Genomic DNA, 21,881 nt, shown 5'->3' on the forward strand with positions numbered 1-21,881 from the left:
CCGATCCGTTCCATACCGTTTTTAAGTGGAATTTCACCATAACGTGCATTGAAATATAACCTTTTTTGGGGTTATATTTTGGATCTTTCCGGGAAAACGTTTTTTAGAACACAACCAGATCGTGCAAATTTTAACATAAAACAGCTCTGTTGTACAAACATTTAGTGTACTGCAAGCCAATCAAAATTGTCAAAATAATTCACACCTACGTCGAAGTTTCATTGTGATGTTTTACGTAAAGAATGACGCATGATTTTTTCACAAAATAAAACCAAGAAACTTCAGCTAAAGTTTATTTTTAAAAGAAGGATATTTATCCAGGCTAAAAAGCAGGACCTATAATGCCTATCAAGATGGCAGTGATTCAGTAATCATTATTTTCTTTAATTTAACACTTGTTACAATTCTATAATGCTATCGTTTTTCACTAAAAATATTCAGTTTCAACAATTCCTATTGTGGAATAATTAATTTCTGCCGAATATAATTCCAGCTATTTTCGCGGATTTTTGAATTATTCGTAAATTATGCAAGTCTATGTAAGTCTATGCAAAATAAATAATAAGGGAATTTATTGCTCTAAACTAAGAATAGTTATCAAGCAAAGTAGAAGTCTCTACCTTCTGTAGAAAAACATTGTATTTTATAAACTGTGAAATAACCCTGCAACACTTTCTCCGCAACATCCAAATATATTTCAGAAAGTATAGTATCTGTAAAAATCAATCTCACTCAATTTTCGCGCAATTTTTTTCCTTTAAAATTTTACGTGTTACCCGATCCAATCCTCTGTACGCGACACGCGACACCCTATCATCTATACTCTACTCAGTCTCGCTTCAGCTAGAATATTATTAGTGCTTTTTTTCACACGCACATAAATAGATCTTGCTAAACTTAGCCTGTCATACAGCCTTGAGTACCGTAAAAGAAAAGTTTCTATAAAAAACCTTCGACTGGTGTAAGCTATCGAATCACATTCATTTAGGAGGGCTGTTTATTTAAGTAATTGACTCAATAGCCCTTAATTCAGGCGTCTGTGTCGCGAAATACACCTGCAGGGGAGAATGAATAAAAAATGAAACCAAATAGCATTTTTTTATTAAAATAATTTTATATAAATAAATGATCCTATTAAAAAAAGACATAAGAATATTCAATTTTACCTGCTTATATAATTTGATAATTTTATATGTATAAATATAATTTTTATGATATAACCAAATTCCTTGCAAAATAAATGCAAGTATAAAAATAATTTGGATACCCAATTCATAATAATGTTTTATATTCTATTTCATTGCAGCAGAAATCCACAAAAAAATGTATAAAACTTTTCAATTCTTTTTTGCATACATGTTTTGTTGTATTATTTAACGAAATGAAGTTCTACGAGAAATAAATTTCGCGACTTCGCAAATTTCTTCAAGAATCAATTTTTGCTTATATTTAATTTCCCTGTTGGTTAATATAGTTTCTTCTTTAGAGTTTAATTTAGAAAGGAAATGCAGTTCATCTTTAAGCAAATATGATTTCAAAATTCCCCTCTTCCGTACTCTTTTTAAGTTACATTTTCCTTGATAATATAGTAATTTTTGACTGTTGAACAAAAATAAGAAGAATTGAGACAATTGTAACCCGATGAGTGACGAGCCTTGAAAATTTCACAAAAATTTTAATTCCATAGATTCCAGCAAAAACCACGTAAACCGCGAAACATAGTTTTTTTCAAAAATATGTATTCAAGGTAGCATTATTCATCTTGTCGTAACTGCGTGTTCGAGCTGGTGACAAAATAAGCCGTGCAACTTGCACACACACCTAAACAACACGTGCAGAAACAAATCATCGCCATCACCAAATAACACACTGTGATAATCCAGAATGCAAATAAATACAAGGTCTTATTGCAGTAGTTCAATGGTTCATGCGGTGGAGGGATAAAGTGAGGTTTATACTTTGAATACACCCAAATGTTACCAGCTATAAACCACGTGAACAGAAAAATATTCAACACACCATCGAGAAACATCCATGCGATTGGTCTTTCATCAACGTGATTCTCTTTCGATTCGCTGGAAAATATATCTTCATTGTATATTATTCGCTGCAGGATAATTATAACTGTTTTTAAGATGCCAAACGAACCTCCAACAATTAGATATATTGGTATAAAGGGCTCCACCGGACAATCATCTTTATATTTTGATCCTAAAATAATTTTAATACCCACATCAAACAAAGGCCTGGTTTTCTCAAGAATTTTAAGAAAATACTGACATTAAAGGTTTACAAGGAAAAAAATGTAGCAATTTTGGCAGGTAGCAGGGTTGCGACGCTATAAAATTAGCTAAAATTGTATAATCTGCATTTATAATATACTGAAATATAAACTACAGAGGTATAAAATTCCTTCCCCGCTTCTTTTCTGGATAGATTGCCCTGTTTGAAGTAATGGTCCAAATTTGAGTTTTAGACACAAAAAAAGTCCAGATCCCCAAAGACTTCGTCAGTATATTTTAGGATATGCAGACATCTTCATTTTAAGAGAAAAACTAGCCGCTTATAGATTACACGAATTAATATTTGCGGAGTCATTTATCCGCTTAATACAAGAAAATGCCATTTTCGACACGAAAGTGGGAATCAGACAGCCAGGTATAAAATAACAATTAAAATAAATACCTATAATAATCATAGACATTGGTAGAGCTAATAATAACATCAATGAGAATGTGCAACCAGCTAAAGTAAACAGAAATGAAAACATAAAAATTATTTCACACAGGTTTAAAAAAAAATGATCACATAAAAATACACAAACCAGTTCCAGCGAACATCATTGCTGCTTTTTTGAAATATGCTAAAGAACTGTCAGAGCCATCTTTGTTTTCTTTAAATTGACCAAATATAGATTCATAAGATGGTGGTAGATTTGAGCTTTCATCAAACGATGCATCATTTGGAGTTCTGTCCTTAGCAACTAACAGTTCTACATTGCGGTCTACATACATTGCTCAGATGCGAAGAAGATTCCTAGGTAAAATAAACAAAACTGTAGTGATAAAAAAGTTATTATTGTGGGATATATAAATTTATGTTTCATTTCCTGATCTTGTAGATTCAAAATATTAAGAATGGTTTTAAGTGATGAAACAAACTAATATTATTTCTTATATTAATATTCGTATTTTGTCTGTTTCTACGACAAAACCTATGGTGCTTATAGAATACACAGAATATTATAAATGAAATAACAAATGTTATATATATATACATATATATATATTACTTATTTGATTGTGTTAACATATATCATATGTTTTATACGTTTTGATATCAGTATGTTGTCATTTGACACCCTAGGATTTTGATTTAATGCAGCCCAGTGTCATTTCTTCCCTCTACTTTGGCAAAAACTTTATGTTAATCAATTAATCCTTATAATATCTATTCATTGATAACGTTTAAAGGCACATTCCTTAACAGGCCTAACAGGCCTGATGACATGAGATGTTCAAATTTAACAGGCCTAACAGGCCTGATGACATGAGATGTTCAAATTGCTATTCCTTAAATATGAATTAAATCTAAAATTCTTTAAATGTGAATATTTTTAAAAATATTTAAAAATTGTTAAGCAACTTTTAAAGGCACATTCCTTAACAGGCCTAACAGGCCTGATGACATGAGATGTTCAAATTTGCTATTCCTTAAATATGAATTAAATCTAAAATTCTTTAAATGTGAATATTTTTAAAAATATTTAAAAATTGTTAAGCAACTTTTTAAGCACAACAATATAAGCTCATTATTACATACCTCAAGTTCCCTTTAAATCTTTCAGTCAGGGACAACCGCAAATTAGACTATCACATGAAACTAGTATGAAGTTTAGTTGGAGGTTTTCCACATCCCTCTCCCAAATTAGCAAGGTGTGCGATTATATTACCTATTATGCTATTACATTACGTAATAGCATAATAGGTGCACAATAAGCGTAAAATTCTGCTATTTATCTAATCTTTTTTGATTTCTTTATGTAGCATTTTAACTACTGAAAATGTTTAAATCAAAAGAATGTCGTAGCGCTTGTGGTTAAATTAAATCATCGTGGAAAACGCTAAAATTTATTTAAATAAATGCAGTATTTTTGTGTTGAATGTTAATATTTAGTTATGGATTTGAACTTTCATGTTTTTCTTGCATATTATTTATAGTTTTTATTTAGCATAAATTGCTGATGAAAGAAGTGAGTTTTGCCAACAAGTTACAAAATTACCACAGTGTTGTGTTAAAAACTGCACTTTTTCTAATACACCTTGAAAACCCAAGCGAAAGATAACACCTCAAAATTAATTCAGGTGTGGAGGCACAGGCACCTGATCACATGTCACTCCTGACCAGGCTTGGGCTAAGTAGGCTAGAAAAGAGACTATTTAGGCTATGTGCAGCTGTGAAAATATTTCATGGAAAATTTAGCTTTTACTCACGTGTAACCACAGTATAACCCATGTGCTCCTAAATCAAAACAAACTAAACACTATACCAACTGACAGTAAATAAAATTGTCGTGACTATGCAATGGGAGAGTGATAGGCAGCAAAAACCATGTTGGATAGCTCAATTTAGGAACTTACTATCATAACCTAATTAAAATTCCCTGACTGTCTTCACAGTTTATGCAAAAACCACATTACATTACCAAAAAGAGAGCTTCAGAGTTGCTAAATTTCATGCTAATGAAGTTGAAAAAATATAATCCCTGATATCTGTTTTCGGAAATCCTCCCCACTTATGAGGTAGCACAAAAATGTCAGCTCAGGGTATGTTAAAAGCATTTTGATTGTTTCTTGAAACAGTTCGAGATGTTATTGAGGAGAACCTTGGGCCTAGGTGTTGACAAAAGTTTTATAATGGCACTTTTAACCAGGAGAGTTAGTGCTTTGTCTGGATTCTTATATTCTTTTTCTTAAAAAAAAAAAAAATTGAGAATATGCAATGCTAGAATAGGAAACAAGAGAGAGGCGTGGTGCACAGGATGAATAATGGCAGTAACGTTTAAACAGTTGATGTTGACACTTAAAATAAGTGCTTCACTCGATCATCATTAGTCCCTGTTCTGGCCCCAAACTTACGTGAAAATCTGTGATTTTTTGTCAAAATTGAAGACCATGGTTCAAACAAAAAGATTAAAAAGTTCATTCATTAAAACTGTATCAAAGCTTATAATGTAGATGCTAATTAATTTTGTTTTTTGATATCCTAATACTTACAGTGAAAACATGTTATATGTATTGTTGACTTACATTGATACAGCTGTATATACATGGATTTACAGGAAAAATTGTAGCTGTGCTGCAACAATATGTAAACAAATTAAAGAAAAGTGTTGTTGATCAAAATCTAAATTAAGTTGTGAGAAAATCCCCCCCCCCCCCCCCCCCTATGTATGAATGCAACGTATATCAGCATCCTTTCATTCAAAAATGACCTAGCTATTTTCAAGTTTATGAGTCCATGATAACAATTGCGAGAAAATTACGCTCTCCAAGTTTACCCGTTATCCAGTTGTTTCCTTGTTTTCTAATTATTTCCACTGGATTTCCTAGTTTTGTTATCATTTCTCCGTGTTTCCAGTCGGTTTCCGTGTTTCACCCTGAAGTACTAATGGCAAAATTCTTCCTATTTAAACTTTGTTCTGCTTTGCCATATTTATTTCTTTTTTTTTTAATTTCTTTAAAATAAATAGAAAAAAAAAGCGATCTGATTTGCTGTTTAGGATCTTTTTGACTGCCAAGGCTCTTCTTCAAGTGATGTTTAATATCAATATAAAAATGTGAGTCATGCTTCGTGTCGTTCCGACGCCATCGGGCTGGAGGGTTTTTAGGGGCAATGCTAAGAAATGTCAAGAGAAATATCGATTTTTTAACATAATAAAAGTCTACAAATTTAACTTTTTCTTTATACTTTGACGGGCTTTGACGCAAAGGAGGGGGCGGGCAGGTGTAAAGTTAGCGTCGGAACGACACGAAGCGTGGGAAAAAACGATATGTGAGTGGCCCTTAAAAAGGAAAAGTTTGGCTTGTTAAACTACGGGACATTTGGCATACAGACTTTCAACTAATTTGAACCAAAATCTAACTGAAAGAAAATGAAACCGCTTTTATTTTATTGCGCTATGACTGACTGTTGCGATCAGGAAAAACTCCATGCTAGTGTGACAAGTTTTTGTTGTCATACCCCTCTAAATTCTCCACACAAGCACTACATATATTCCTTGCACTTAGTCCACAAAGCTGACAGTTCTCTTTTAGGATTTAGCAGAAAGGTAAAAAAGTCACTCTACAATTTAGCCAAAGTAGCTACAGTAAAATTAGTTCAGAACACCCTGTAATTTAATTGTACTACAGTAAGCTAAATTCTAGACGACATTGGCTGTATTTTGTTGCAGGTCGTTGTCCAGCTAGCAGAAACAAGAAGGTTATTTCATTTTGATAAAAAGAAAGGGGTGTAGAAAGCAAACCTTTCATCATTAGTTCTGCATTGCCATTTTGCTTTTGTACATAACTTCCTTTTCACAAAGCCAGCTGGCGAGAATGTTTTGCATTCAGGCCTCGTTTTCAAGATAACAGATAATGCAAAAAGTTGCAAGTAAATTTCTAAGAAAAGTGATGCCCGTTCTGCCCAGATTGCGAAAACGGTCTGTTTACAACCGGGACAGCCGGATTATGTACGCATGGTCCGATTATGTGTTTTTGCACTGGTTATGTTGTGGTGACCGGATTATGAACGCTGATATAATGGCTGGCCAGGCAGGCGGTGATTGGCATTTTCTTCGAACTTTTGTGAATTAAACATTCTCTGGAAGATAGAACACCCCTAAAAACTAGACATCGCGAAAGAAAAAAGTATTGGTAATTCTTAGTATAAACTACTCTTGTGGTAAATACATTGTAACATAATTTGAAGTAACTAAATTTCACGGACCCTAAATTATTCTTTTTGCGGGAATTAAGTTTGGTGAAAAGTTATTAAACTTGCGAATCCCAAAATTTAGTATTTGCCACGAAATTTCGTTTCATTTGAGAACAACAACAACTTTGCCACCAGTGCTATTCGCTTGTCAGAAGTGATGACGAATGATATAAAAGCGGTCGGCCCTGATTATATTTGTTCTATCGGCCTTCCCCGATTATGTGCGTTCTATAATAAGTGAGAAATAATATAAAAATATCCTATATAAGCCGGTCGGCCCCGATTACGTTCGTTCTATAAGTCTCGAATAATATTTGACTGTCGTATATAAACTGGCCTGCCCTGATTATGTTCCTTTTATAAGTGCCAAATAATATTTTTTGAGTAATAAGCTGGCCTGCCCTGATTATGTTTTTTCTGCCCTGTTCTTAACCGGGGCAAGCTGCCGTACTTAATCAGGGCAGCGTTTATTATCCGGGCAGAACATGCCCTCGGGCGCCTGAATTCCGGTATTTCCACTTTGCACCCATGTATTTATATGCAAACCTCACTATTTCCAAGGGAAAAAAATTTAGCAGACATAAATTTTCATTAACCTTTGGAAGAGACTTTGGCCAATGGACGACTCTAATAAAATTTCGCATAAAAAATGTGTTTCCTCTAATATATGGCCACGTTTCATGGAAAATAAACTCGCTTTCTTTTCAAGATATGTCTCGTGAACCCTGATATTGCATGATTATTTTCAGGAGTTCAATTTCCCCTCCTCTTAAATGTCATTTTTGTAGTATTTTACTTTTTCTAAAGAAATATTAGACAGTCGAGATTTTCAAAGAGCTCTGGGGTCGAGAATGCTTGACAAACACTATGTTAAAAGAGCGTAAGAAGAGCATTACAACTGAATTTATATTAGACTCCTTCTAAAAAAATTATTTTTTTTGTTAATTGATTTGTGAAATAAGTTCATTTTACAGCCTCAAATACATGTATGATCGCCTCGTTGGTGTGCAGGCCGTTGATTTTCAGGTACATATGTCGTTTGGGTGCCGGTTACCCATGCAAGGACTGTTTTAGACTTAGTCAAAATGTTTAAACTGCTGGTTTTTAAAAAATTTGGGATAGTAAAAAAGCATGCTAGAAATATTGATATTTTTGGTTTCACGTAAAATTCATATTTTTATGTCAATTGCAAATTCTTCTCTAAACTGGGAAAGAAATTAAAAGTTAACAAGACGTATAACATACGCAAACTAGCTCGCAACAGTCTAAATTAATTTCGCTTTACTGTTATAACATACGAGCTAGCCAAGCTTCAACCTATTTATTTTCGCAACAATCATGGGAAAATAATTAAATAGATAGATGTGTATATTTTACAGGGCTAGCCTCAAAAATATCGAGGGATATACCCTGACTGTTATTTCCAGGAGGGTTATGGCTTAAATGGGGAGTTCTAGATTATTAATGCTCATTTTGAGCTACGCAAACTCAATTAGGGTCCGCGCTCTAACTCACTGCAACATCCAACGGCCCATACATTGTGCCATCTCCCCAATTTCCCTCACATGGCTTGAATTAAGAGATCATCAAAGTATTTATTTGAAATATCTACAGCCATGGATATAAATAAGGGGGAAAAGACGGCGGAATTTCAAAGTTTGTAATCAGAAGTAATTGAGAAAGCCAATTCTATGTAAGTAATAAGCACTTCAAACTTGTCAATGTTCACCTGTCAATTTTTACAGTGGACGTAGGTCCTCAGGTTAGATTCAAAATCCTAAATGGTATTAATTTTTGGCGACGTCAGCATGTCATTTGAACTAAATAATGCCTTTCCTGTGAAAACCCATGTTTTGTATTTCCAACCCCTTAAAATTGTTCTAACGTCCAAATTTTTAATAACTTTTTCATCCCAATATTCATTTGAATCCTCCCCCTTCCGTTTAGCGGTACCTAAAGCTGGTAAATACATAAAGTTGAGGGAAAAACAACGACGATGATTAATTTGTTAAATAAATCGTAAATAAGCTGGAATCACTGCAAGTATAACCCCACAATATATAAATCATATTTCGAACTAGAAAGGATAAAAATGAGTTCATAAGAACACAACTTTAGCAGTAGATGTTAAAAAGCAAAAAATTAAGATTAGACGGAATATTAAAATTTATATATAAAGAATAAGACGAATTTCCATAAAGGCGATACAAAGCGAAATCTTATCTGATTATAAGTTCTGCAGCAAAATGCAGTGAAAAGCCGAATGTGTTGCTAGCTTAATTTAGATTGGTTAATTTAAATTAGTGCAATCTCTCCGGCACCCTGCTAGATAGTTCGAACATTATGAACTTCCTTACAATAGCCACTGGCATGTAAACATTACGCAATAATGACTGCGCATGCGAAGAGGTCTCTGGTTTCGTTGCATTTGGCTTTTTTGGAAATTCACCTTTAGGCACGAAGTGTATCTAATTTATAACACAGGATCCTTTAAAACATTTCAAGTAAAAAAATATTCAATATAATAAAGTAACCGCCACAAAACACCAAGACAACGGAACAGTCAAAATAAAGTGCAAAATTAGTCCCATGGAATTGTCGTCACTCAAAAAACGACACGAGTAAAATTAAAATACTTTAACACAGCTGTGACCATAAAATATTTTAATATACATATGTACATACACATCTATAAATATACATGACGGAGTTAACTATGGACATTATTTAGTCGGAACATTTTGCGTCACACGAGAAATGAAATCTTGGAATTGATAAGTTAGAATAGAACTATATGGTATTTTAAAGTACAAATTGTACAAAATTTGACGCGTATTTAATTTTGGCGATTGGCTAAAATACTGGAGTATCGGCGTGGACAGAATATATATGGTAAAAATCGCGTCAATATTAATAATTATTAAAAAATGAGCATTTTTTGGAATTTACATTATAGATCTATCAGCGAAATAAATTAGTAACGGGTGACTTTTTTTCTCTTTATGCGTGTTTTTATTATTTTGCCAATTTTTCTTCAAACAAGGTACAAAAGTTAGTCGCTGATAAAACGCCAGGTAACCTCGCAAACATCTACTATCTCCACCTAAATCAACCCTATTTTTGTCTTTTTCTCTTCCCTTATTGTATATAGTAAATATACTACATTGATAACCGTACTAATTTTTGCCGTGATAATTTAAAGTTAATATAAACGGGTTTCTTTTACATGAACGGTAGGAATAAAAAATTTTCATTATCAGTTTCGTTTCTCGAGATAAGCATGGTTTACTAAGTATAAATTATGGTGCAAAATATTTTGCGCGTAAGTGCTGGACTAAATTTCGCGCGAAAATTAGTACACTTAACAAAGCAGTGGATATCTGTTGTAAAATAATTATTTTCATATGTACATTGTACACTGTTTCACACTCCATATAATTCTTAAAAGCTTATTCGTATACACTTCCTTTTTCTCACTACCTTCAGCCATCGGAAGAGCTACTGTTCATCTCTTCAGAACTTTCAGACTCAGTCTTAACATCCGGGTAATAACTCTTTAACCTCACGTGCCACGCTATACTGGTGACTGCAGAAATTGTTTTAAATTGATGACACACATTTCGAGGAATGAAGTATATATCATTATCACGAAGCATGATCCTGGCGTAACGCACTCCTTCACGTCTCAACTGATTTAGCTTGGCATCGTCAATCCATTGGACACACTACAAAACATTTATAGCAATACTGAAATAGCTCCATTGTTTCTTATAAGCGCTAGAAAATATATTTAAGCTGAAAATAACTAAACTTAAAAAATAAAGCTCACTTGCGACATGGGAGGTTCATAAAGATCGAGTTGCATTTTATCAACAACCGCCAAATGGTCTGCAGCGTGAAATGCGATGACATCCTTGCAATCACGATTTAGGTGAGTCCTAAAATGAAAACAAAACGAGTGTTTTAGAAGGGCTTGCGTTTTATTTTTTTTGACATGTGAAACGTGTGTTTGAAGTGATCCTTAAATAGCGGCAATTCATTATGTTATTAAAATAGAGTCTCCCCTACGGAGAGATGGTTAAAGCTTGCTAACGTTTAGATTCGTGTGTTCTACATAAATGTTCTCTTATCGTAAGCTTGTTTTAAAGCGAAGTTACAATTTTTCATATACACCATGAACTAAAGGATGACTTTAAATGCTGTAATTTTCGGTGACACTACAAATTGTAAAAAGGTAATAATTATGGAAAGAAACATGTCAAAACAATAAAAATGATAACTCAATACTTCTTTTTATCTGAATGGACAGCCTTTAAAACACCAACAGCAGCGGTTGTTTGTCTATCAAGTCCATGTCCAACATGATCTGCATGACACTTTGTTCTATCTTCAGCTAAAGTCTCTCGAGGACCAGAAACACGCGGAAGGTACTGGAGCTTCTGAAGCTCGTTAACTGCAGTTCTAAAACATAAAAACACATTTCACTTAAAAAATAACTTCGAAATTAAAACATGCAATAGAAAAAAAACCCAGCTTAACATTATCTGGATATACAATGTCCTGTGTTCCCATAAAAAAAGCAAGAAAGGTTACACATGTTTTTTACGCTTTTAGCTCATCATCTTAACTCCTCTGGATATAAATAAGCCAGACAAGATTTCTAGTCACAAAATAATAAAGTTTGAGTCGAGAAAATAAACATACTTTCGTCTTTTCCCTTGAGGTGATCTTGGCACTTCAGCGGATGGTACCATTTGTTCACCTGGTCTAACCCACATTATAGGACCATCATTGCTTTTCGCTCTATCATACCCATTTAAAAGGGAAAACTCTCCCCATGGTAATGTAAGATTCAAAAAAGGATCTTTCTCCATCATGTCAAGAATATCAGGTAAATAACCTCCCGACTCTTCTGCGACAGTTCCCACCAAGCTCAATTGTAGCAAACCTCCTGCTCTGTAAGTGCCATTGTCATAACTGTTTTCAACTAGATCACTAAAATCACTCATTTTCATTGTTGATACATCAGACTTCTTGCACAGGGCTTCCACTTTTACAACTATGTTTGGATGCGCAGTTTTAAAATAAGATATAAGTTCAGGTAAACACAGTGCTGCGTCATGTACGATTCCCATGACATAATCAGATTGCCCTTCATGCTGCTCCTTGAAAAGTAGATTTAAAAATTCCTGGGCAAAATCTTTCAAGTACTCCGGTTTAACATGTGTTAGTTCATCAGCGTAAGAATGAAGCACCTTCGCTCCTCCGTTGGGATCTATGTAAGTATGGATATACTTTCCAAATTTTAAAGTGCTATCTATATTTTTACGCACACAACGATCAACATCATTGAATCGCTTTTCAAGAATGTCTTTGTAGTATTTTTTCTTTTTCTTCTTTGCAATTTTGTCAGATTCCAACTTCACATCTAAAAGTATGATTTGGGAGAATATCAATGACAACATACTTTTGGTGAGGCAGGCGTATCCTTTTTAAGTGGGAGGTTTACCCCTTAGGTCCTTCTAAAAAGAATTTAATTGGTTATTTTGTAGACAAGAATGCATGAAAACCAACTCAATGTACCCCTGTACAAGTAAATAGAGAAAGTAGTCAAACTTTTGATAAGTTAGCATCGGCATTTATCTATACATTAGTTGGTTAGACCTGTAAAAACATCACTAAAACGCTCGTTTTGTTTTTGTCTACCGGCTTACCTGCGAAGACATTGCATTGCACTTTGTGTTTAAGGCTAAATAACTTGAAAATAATTGGAAGTTCTGCATGGAGTAACTAAGGACAACCTGAGATAGGTGAATTTCTCAAAGCTGGGTCAAATCACCTATTTCTGAAGAGATGAATTAATGACATCATTAAGAAATCCCAATATCTATTTAGTATATATATAATTGTTTTTTCGGAGAACAGATAAAAAAATTTAAACTATTTCTAGGTCCCTGAGTGTAAGGTCCCTGAGTTTAAGGCCTTGTTGTAATCTGATCAAATAATACGTTGGTATTGTAAGTTCAATCAATGTTATGTTAAAGCACCAGAGGTTATGAAAGTTTTAAAGGAATATGCTTGCGTGCAACATGAATTCGAAGAAAAAGGTGACATCAATAGAAAGTAAAGTAGAGGCTGTACAAGAACTTGAAGATCCTAAACAAAATCATAAACTAACAGAGCATATTACCAACGAAATATCAGATACAAAGAAAAGAGAAGAAAAAGAAAGCAATGTTATTATTACTAATTTGAATGTAGTTGACAATGCTAATGTAAATGAGGACGATCACAATAGATTTGAAAATGATTTGGAACTTGTCGAGCACATTGTTTACAATATTCTTGAGCAACAGGGCATTCAAATAGTGTCAGCGGAGAGAGTGAAACATAAACCGAATGATGCAAAACCCCTAAAACTGTTTGTTAAACTTACAAACAAGCACCAAAAACAGAAACTGTTGCCTACTGGAAACAAAATTAGAGATTTCACTGACTGAAAAATATATACATAAATAAAGATATGACACAAAAGGAACAAAAGAATGATTTTACTCTCAGAAAAGAACTCAAAGCCGGTTTGGCAAAAGGAGAGAAAAAACAAGATTCGAAGAGGGGAAATAATGACCATAAACCCCCCGTCACATGACCAACAAAACCAATGAACTCTTCAAGACCAACTGTAAATATTAAACATTGTGTTACTAAAAAGTTTGTGTTGATACTGAGCAAGTGAACTATATACAAAAACAAGAAAATTTTTTTTATTGATGGTATTAAATGTTCTCAAGTTGGAAAAAATTGTGTTTTTATGAATAATATGAATAACAGAATACAAATGAAACTGCAATACATAGCAATCCTGACCCACTCACTTGCTTGCTACTAAATGCACATAGTATCATCAATAAATACGAAGAATTAAAAGCATATATATATGAAAAGAAACCAGACATTAAATTAATCACTAAAACATGGGTGAATGATAAAATAACTGACGCTTAACTTAAACATAGCGGGTATGAAACATTTCGCAAAGACCGTACAGATCACAGAGGGGGAGGTTGTATTGCATATGTAAAAGAATCATTAAATGCTACACAGGATGAAATTTTATCTTCCACACAAAACACTGAATCAATTTAGTCTAATTTAACCACAAGTAAGAGGGAAAACATTAAATTAGGAGTTTGTTACAACTCCCCTTCCAGAAGTGAAATTGAAGAGAAAGCCCTGCTAAACCTCATTCAAAAAACAGTGACAGAAAATGATAATTTGATATTGCATGGAGATTTCAATTATAGATCGATTAACTGGAAAACCCTACATGCACAAAACGATAGTAAAAAATTCATTGACCTTGTTCTTGAAAGTTATCTGCATTAACATGTCAGTGAACCTGCCAGAGGAAACAACATATTAGATCTAGTATTTTTGACTGAAAAAGAAATGATTTTTATGTTAAAGTTACTGAGCCTTTTGGTTCTAGTGATCATAATATAGTTAATTTTAAATTGCAAATCGAAACTTGTGTTCACAACTGAAAAAGAATACTTTGATTACAGAAATGGGAAATACAAAAAAAATGAAACAATATTTCTGAACTGTTTACTGGAATTTTGATGAGAAATCTGTAGATCAAATATGGAATACCATCAAGATGAAAATAGAAGAAGCTGGTAAATTGTATGTACCAAGGAAAAAGAGAAAGTCTTTGGACAAACCACTCTGGTGGAATCATAAAGTGCATCAAGCAAGAAAAAGAAAATTACGATGGTGGAGGGTTTACAGCAATTCCAGAGATTATCAAGACTACGTTGAATATAAGGCGGATTTCCACCAGTGCGAATCTTTCTATCGCTCTAAAATTACACAAAATTTTAGTGCGACAGGAGTTCTACGCTGCAAATGAGTTTCAGTGCGATAGCATGCCAATACAAATTATTTTTTGTGCGAAATTTTCTTATCTGAACACACACATTTCAAGATGGCAGACAGTTCAGAAGAAGAAGAAGTTGTAGCTGCCTTAATAGTCATTAGAAGTATAAGGGAAAAGAGACGAAGAAAATCGCCATTTTCCTGGGTTCGTCAAATTTATAGAGAAAAAGAATTGAAAGGAGTGTATAATCAACTGCTTCAAGAAATGAAATTGCACGATAGAGAATTTTACTTTAGGTATCTAGTAAATTTTAGTTCCAAGTTTGCTTCCTTTTGATAGTTATGGAGAGCATTTCTATTATTTCTTTCTTTGAAACTTTATTTAATATTTTATTTCATAGATTTCTTCGAATGTCTCCTGATAGATTCGAACATTTATTGTCTCTGGTAGGTCCATCAATCCAAAAAAGAGACACAAATTTTCGAAATTCAATTCCTGCAGCTGAACGCTTGGCTCTTACTTTACGTTATCTTGCCTCAGGAGATTCTCAACAATCTCTATCATTCAACTTTCGCATTAGCGCGAGTGCTATTTCACGAATTCTGTCTGAAACAGCTGCAGCAATTTGGGAGAACCTAAGCGAATATGTAAGACCCCCTATGTCCAAAGAAGAGTGGTTAAGAATCGAAAATGAATTCGAAGACACGTGGAATTTCACACATTGTATAGGGGCAATCGATGGGAAACATATTGCCATGGAAAACTCTCCCAATTCAGGATCACTCTATTACAATTACAAGGGGTTCTACAGCATCATACTGTTAGCAGTCTGTGATGCTAAGTACAACTTCATTTTCATAGATGTAGGACAATATGGAAGTAACAACGACTGTGGTGTCTTATCAAAGAGTCAAATTGGAATGCAACTGGAAAATCAATCCCTTCAAATCCCACCACCTACGTCACTAGCTGGATGTAAATTTGACCCATTACCTTATTTTCTAGTTGGAGATGAAGCTTTCCCCTTAAAGAAAAATATGATGCGCCCATATCCTGGCAAGCTGAACGAGCCTGAGAGAGTATATAACTATCGCCTCTCTCGTGCCAGGTGTGTTATTGAAAACGCGTTCGGCTTATTGCGGGCTAGATGGAGAATATTTAGCCGTCCAATAAAAGCATCGGTAAAAAATATTGTAAATTTTACGCTCGGGGCAATTGCTTTACACAATTACTTACGCCAAACTGAAGCCGCAATGTATTGTCCAAATGGTTTTGTCCATAGCACAGACACGAATGGGGAGATTACGCCTGGGGAATGGAGAAGACAGGTGGGGCAGAACGAAGGATGTCTTTATGACTTATGTAATGTACGGGGCTCCCGGCCAGAAAGAAGTGCTACAGAAATGCGGGAAGCAATCAAGGATTTTGTGAATAGTGAAGAGGGTGCTGTTGAATGGCAGTACCGACATGTAAGGCGTAATAAATATTTTGAAAAGACCTTTTACAATGTTGTATTTACAGTTTTGTTTTATGCAAAAAAAAGAACTATTGTTTTTCATTCAACAAATTTGTGTAATACCCTTTATGATCGGTTTTATCTTCATGCAATGGCTGCTGTTGCTGGTATACAGGGCTTCCGTAGGCGTTGAAATGGAGAGAATTACCAAAACTAGGAGTTGAGGGTGGGGACATCATGTGTAGCTGTCGTTTAGGCTGCAACCCATTCCAAGCCTCCATTTGACATTCATAGATTGCGGTTTGAATTTTGTGCTTTAGCATAATCTTGCTTCACCCAGATACTTGTCTTAATTCTTCAGCAACCATTTCCCCAAACAGGCCATCTGCGTCCTTTTTAGCACTACCACGTTGAGTTGCTTTCAATGCAAAAGCCTCGCCGATGCTCTTCAAAGCAAACGTTTCTGTTTCTTCTTTCGTACTCTTACGCCCGCTCCTCTTTGTTGAAGTAACAGATGGTGGATCAATAGTTGTCATCTTGGCCAAACTTGGTGATTTTGTAGCAGGGTCATTCTCGTTATTTAAATAATCTTCAACCGCTGCCTCCGAATAAGAATCAATATCTTCCTCATCCTCCGGAGCCGCTATATTTGATTTTGTGTCTCTCATTTGATAATGCTTATCAAGCCAAGATAAAAAAGAGTATTCTTTCAAATCTTTGACACATGATTCAACGTCAGCCAAACCTGATCCCAATGCAGATTTCTTTTTTAGGTTATTCTTTTTCTTGCTGTATCTTTTTTTCAAGTTGTCCCATCTTCGAATAGCTTCACCTTAAAACAGTTGAATTTAAAAACATTTTTTTTCCAAATAAGTAATAGAACAAGCTGAATACGCTCAAGTTTTAACAGCGCAAAAATGTAGCGCATTGAACTGACAAACAAGGATAAACTTTACCCTCTTCACATCCTAACTCCTCCTCAACAATCTTCCAAGCATTTGCCACTCGATCTTTTTCTCGATACTCTTTGCAACTTTAGTCGTACAGACATGAAAAATTTCGAACAGCCTCTGCTAAATATTCATCTTCCCTTAAGTCGCACCTATTTGTTTTTCCCATTTTATAAAAACTTTTTTTACAACACTGCTCGGTTCACAACACATATGAAACTATTTCTTGTACTCAACACGTGTAAGCATGTGCTGAAGTTAAATTTCAATAGAATCTATTCAATTTTTTTAAATGGACATTCGGTATTTCTTTGAAGTTGCACTTTTGGGCGAAAACTCAGAGCGATAAATATGAAAACTTTTTGATAATTGTCGCTCTTACTATTGCACTGAAATTGGGCGATAAGAGCAAAAAAAGTGTCGCTCTGCAATTTCCACTAGTGCGAAAAAAGATCAATGGGTCAAAAAAGCCAGAGCGATAAGAGAATTCGCACTGATGGAAATCCAGCTATAAAAGAGCACTGAACACAGCTACTAAGGAAATAAAACATGCCAAAAGATCATTTAAACAAAAATTAGCAAAAAGCATTAAAAAAGACCCCAAACCATTCTACAATTACTCAAGAAGCAAAATGAAAACCAAGGATACAGTAGGATAGAGTGCAGGACTCAGATTATTCAATCATTTAAAAACTGCTAAAATGTTTAAACAAATACTTCGCAGCCCTGTGAATCCGAAGGATTCAAGTCGGCACATAAGTACCAATCTCAAACGGTGAAATCTTTAGCCAACCTCAAGCAAAAATTAGGTCGGTAAACCGATCTGACAGGTCAGCAAAGTCGGCAAAAGCAAGTCTATTCATAGCCAACCTGACCATCCTAGCTAATTCACCGACTCCTGACTTAGTTAAAAGAACTACGTGGACATGAATCTCTATTGCCTGGCCCCTTCGTCATTGCTAACCAGGTCTTCCACAAGAATTCCAGTCATGCGGTTCTTAACTAATGTGGAGGTGAATGCTGACAGAGCACGGATGAAGCAAGACTGCAAAACTGCACTTCCAGGAGGAACAGACATTATGTCATAGATTTAATTGTAGATAAAACCTATAGCGTGGTATTTCTGTCAGGGGGGGGGGGGGCTCGATAACGGGGATTTCACTAGTAAGGTAAATCATTTATTCTGTAAATTATGAATGTTAAAAAGGTTTATGACAAAATGGGGAGTTCACTTCGACGAGCCAACATTCCTTCATTCGTTTGACCAGCCCTGATAAAGGCAGGAAACTTGATTGACAGTGACAAAATACAGACGCTATACTGAGTGCTCTCGAAGAATCTTGTTAATAGCAAGTAAAGCTCCAAGAGAAATATAGAAACGGCAATAGTTCGTTGAAGCTACATTTTTAATACTTATTTGTGAAAGGTCAGTTTTGCTGATGTAGTAAATTAATTTTCTCGGCATGCCGACTATGGAAAGAATATAGGTTGGCATGTAAATACCAACTTTAATTTAATGAAGGTTGGTTTTCAGGTCGACCAACTTAGATTCACAAGGCTGACTTCGCCTCAGTTTTTACACAAAAACTGTATTTTGGAGACAAGAAACTTGAGTCCATTGAAATCACAGTTGAAGGTGTCCGAAACAAACTAAATGCATTATTGCCAAACAAATCACCAGACCCTGACAAAATATATCCAACTGTACTAAAAGAAATGTCATTGGAACTATATGAACCATTGTCAATATAATTCAAGAAAAGCATTAAAATAAAAATTGTAAGGATTGGTTGAAAGGAAACAAGGGATGAAAACGGCTAGTTAGCAATTATAGACCAATTAGTCGGACTTCGCAAATCTGTAAAGTACTTAAGTCAATTGTGCGGGATAACTTAGAAAACAACAACTTGTTTAAAGACTCTCAGCATGGTTTTTGAAAATCCTGCTCACAAATCTCCTGACTTTCATTAACAAAATCACTGAACATCAAGATCAAGGCTACCCTGTTGATGTTATATACTTGGACTTTAGTAAAGCTTTTGACAAAGTCCTCCATAAGAGACTGCCTAAAAATCTCTTAGCACATGGAATTGGAGAAAATATTACAAACTGGATTGGCTTCTGGTTATCTGGGAGAGAGCAGAGGGTAGATATTTCTGGTATAGAATCAGCTTGGTTACCAGTGCTTAGTGGTGTACCACAGGGATCTCTTTTGGGACCTGTTCTTTTTATACTTTACATTAACGACATAGATGAGGATGTAATCAGTCATGTTTTCAAATTTGCGAATGACACAAAGTTATTTTCCAAAGTGAAAAACAGAAGCAATAGAGATCAACTACAAAATGATCTTGAAACTATATGTTTAATTGGTCAAAAGACTGGTGTATGCTTTTCAATTTTAATAAATAGAAATGTCTACACATTAGTTGGAACAATCACCACCATGAGTACTATATATTGATAACCACCTAGTTTAAGCTGTAGAAGTTGAAAAAGACCTTGGTGTGTATGTTGATGCAACTATAAGTTTAGTAAGCAATGTGCAGAAGCTGTTTCAAAAGCAAACAGAACCTTGGGTGTCATCAAACGAACATTTGAATGGAAAACCAAAAGCAACTTGTGTATATTATACAAATCCCTAGTGAGGCCTCATGTTGAATACAGCATACAATCATGGAGACCATTCCTACAAAATGACATTGATAACATAGAAAAGGTCCAGAGAAGATTTATCAAGATGATCACAGGTATTGGTCATCTACCATATGAAGAAAGGACACTGTAATTTGATGTCTCTGGAAATGAGGAGATTAAGAGCTGACCTATAGAAGTATTTAAATAATGAATGGGCATGAAAATTTGAACCCAAATGACTTTTTTGAACTGTGTGAGAATTCACTGACAAGTGGACACTCAAAAAAGATATAAAAGCCTCATAGTAGGCTGGATAAAAAAATCATTTGTTTTTCAAGTTATTAATGAGTGGAACATTCTACCAGAGAAAGCAGTGTCTGCTACTTTAATAAACAATTTGAAAAACTTTATTCAACCACATTTCGAGATTGTTAAGGGGCTTTATACTAGTCAAAGAAAACTGCCTGCCCCAGTTCTAAAACGACCACTGATGTTGGTCTATTAAAGACCATACCGGTGGATCTGTTGACATTGTAAAGAACATAAATAAATATTATAATTATTCATAAAATTATTTATTTACCTATTGGTTACAACAAGGCTTTATTAACTGCAGTTGATATTGAAGGAAAGTGTGAATACTTAGTAAAAAAAGAACTCTATCTTATAATAAGCTGATGCAGCTAATTAATGATGAATCTTTACGAGTTTCTGTATTATGCGCATCAAGTCCCATGGCAATACCGTGGGACTTGCAAGGTCTGATATGAAGCAAATTGGCTGCTCACCTTAATCTATAGATTTGAGGAGTGATCTCTACTTGTATGAATGTAAAAAGAAGGAAGTTATTATATAATGATGCTTTTAATTGTTTTTATCAATTTTTTTCCAAACAAATTTCCTTATCAAAATGCTTAAATTATTTTTTTTAACAGGACACAACGAGAGAACAAATTTGTTATATATATAACTGTATATTGCAATTTTGAATTGATTATCCTGTATAAATATTCATTATAATAAAAAAGATGATAAAAAAGGATCAAAAAGTGACTGGAATTGATTATTCTTTTTCACTATTATCTTTTCTTTAAGATATGGTTTTAAATTATGTCAGTTTAGATGGATTTTTAACAGAATTTCTTTAGTAGTATGCATAGCTAGGTATTTATGTACATGTCTGTTGTTATAGACACATAATTAAAACATTAACATCTTATGTTATGCTGCAATGATAGATAAGTAAACCCAATCCTTGCACCATGCTACAAATGCTATTACTTCAGTAAAAAGATAAAAGGGTCTTATTTTCAATTAAATGGACTATAAATTGAAAATATTAGGGTAGCAAAGAATATTATTGTGCAATGCCTGTAAAATATATGCTAGCTATACCTTGAAATTCCTTTTTTCGAACATTTGAAAATCCAGGTTTTGGTTTCTTGACAACAGGTGAACATGGATGTGAGGAGCTTTTACGTTTTTGCTGCAAAGACCCTGCATGATTATTATTAGAAATGATTTCAGTTTTGTACCCGTTTTCTGTTGTAAAGACATTCTCACAGGCTAGAGGAGTCTCTGAATCAACAGCTTTTAATAACGATAAACCATTGCCCAATATTGAAACACGTTGTTGTTGTGTTGTTGAGTCCAAATCTTCAGTTTTTACGTCCAGATTAGTCATCTCATTAAAACAAGCTGATTTATCAAAGTTATTTCTACTTGCTGGGTACCTAGAAGGAAACACATCCATTCTGTTTTGAAAATAATATTCTTTTTGTTGAGCAGTTTTAGGATTTTCTTTACGACCATCCTCCTCGCTCAATTCCTCAGCCATATTGTGTTGTTTGAAAATATGATTTTGTATATAGTAACGGCAGAAATATTTATGGCGCGCGAATTGCTACGAACTCAATTCACAACAAGAGAAATTTGTTAACATTTTTTAACAATTTTTTTAAAGAAAAACCTGGTTTAATCA

The 21,881-nt window shown here is 34.3% G+C and overlaps 3 protein-coding genes across 3 annotated transcripts in view; 1 reads left to right on the plus strand and 2 right to left on the minus strand.

Moving 5' to 3' along the window:
* Positions 1-1,084: 1,084 nt before the first annotated feature.
* LOC130655161 (transmembrane protein 272-like) lies at positions 1,085-6,857 on the minus strand. Its single transcript, XM_057457873.1, has 4 exons — positions 6,527-6,857; positions 2,825-3,036; positions 2,686-2,745; positions 1,085-2,211 (listed from the first exon to the last, which is right to left on the minus strand). The coding sequence occupies exons 2-4, from the start codon at positions 3,012-3,014 to the stop codon at positions 1,754-1,756; spliced, it is 708 nt and encodes a 235-aa protein (XP_057313856.1). The 5' UTR covers positions 3,015-3,036; positions 6,527-6,857; the 3' UTR covers positions 1,085-1,753.
* A 2,121-nt stretch (positions 6,858-8,978) lies between these two features.
* LOC130655080 (lysine-specific demethylase RSBN1L-like) lies at positions 8,979-21,880 on the minus strand. Its single transcript, XM_057457781.1, has 5 exons — positions 21,296-21,880; positions 11,683-12,406; positions 11,266-11,439; positions 10,808-10,916; positions 8,979-10,703 (listed from the first exon to the last, which is right to left on the minus strand). The coding sequence occupies exons 1-5, from the start codon at positions 21,735-21,737 to the stop codon at positions 10,461-10,463; spliced, it is 1,692 nt and encodes a 563-aa protein (XP_057313764.1). The 5' UTR covers positions 21,738-21,880; the 3' UTR covers positions 8,979-10,460.
* LOC130655077 (dedicator of cytokinesis protein 3-like) overlaps positions 12,925-21,881 on the plus strand; it is a 56,333-nt gene continuing 47,376 nt past the window's right edge. The window contains exon 1 of the mRNA XM_057457779.1: positions 12,925-12,943. The gene's annotated coding sequence lies outside the window, so the exon portion shown is untranslated. The remainder of the gene's footprint in view (positions 12,944-21,881) is intronic.

Source organism: Hydractinia symbiolongicarpus, chromosome 8 (genome assembly GCF_029227915.1).
Source record: "Hydractinia symbiolongicarpus strain clone_291-10 chromosome 8, HSymV2.1, whole genome shotgun sequence".
NCBI lineage: Eukaryota > Metazoa > Cnidaria > Hydrozoa > Anthoathecata > Hydractiniidae > Hydractinia > Hydractinia symbiolongicarpus.

Coding starts and splice junctions, on each gene's coding strand:
- LOC130655080 (XM_057457781.1), bottom strand. CDS start 21,737: ATGGCTGAGGAATTGAGCGAGGAGGATGGTCGTAAAGAAAATCCTAAA. Junction 11,440..11,682: donor CCTCAAGGGAAAAGACGAAA/GTATGTTTATTT, acceptor TTTATGTTTTAG/AACTGCAGTTAACGAGCTTC. Junction 10,917..11,265: donor GTCCATTCAGATAAAAAGAA/GTATTGAGTTAT, acceptor TTTTCATTTTAG/GACTCACCTAAATCGTGATT.
- LOC130655161 (XM_057457873.1), bottom strand. CDS start 3,014: ATGTATGTAGACCGCAATGTAGAACTGTTAGTTGCTAAGGACAGAACT. Junction 2,746..2,824: donor AATGATGTTCGCTGGAACTG/GTTTGTGTATTT, acceptor TGTTTACTTTAG/CTGGTTGCACATTCTCATTG. Junction 2,212..2,685: donor AATGTCTATGATTATTATAG/GTATTTATTTTA, acceptor AAATTATTTTAG/GATCAAAATATAAAGATGAT.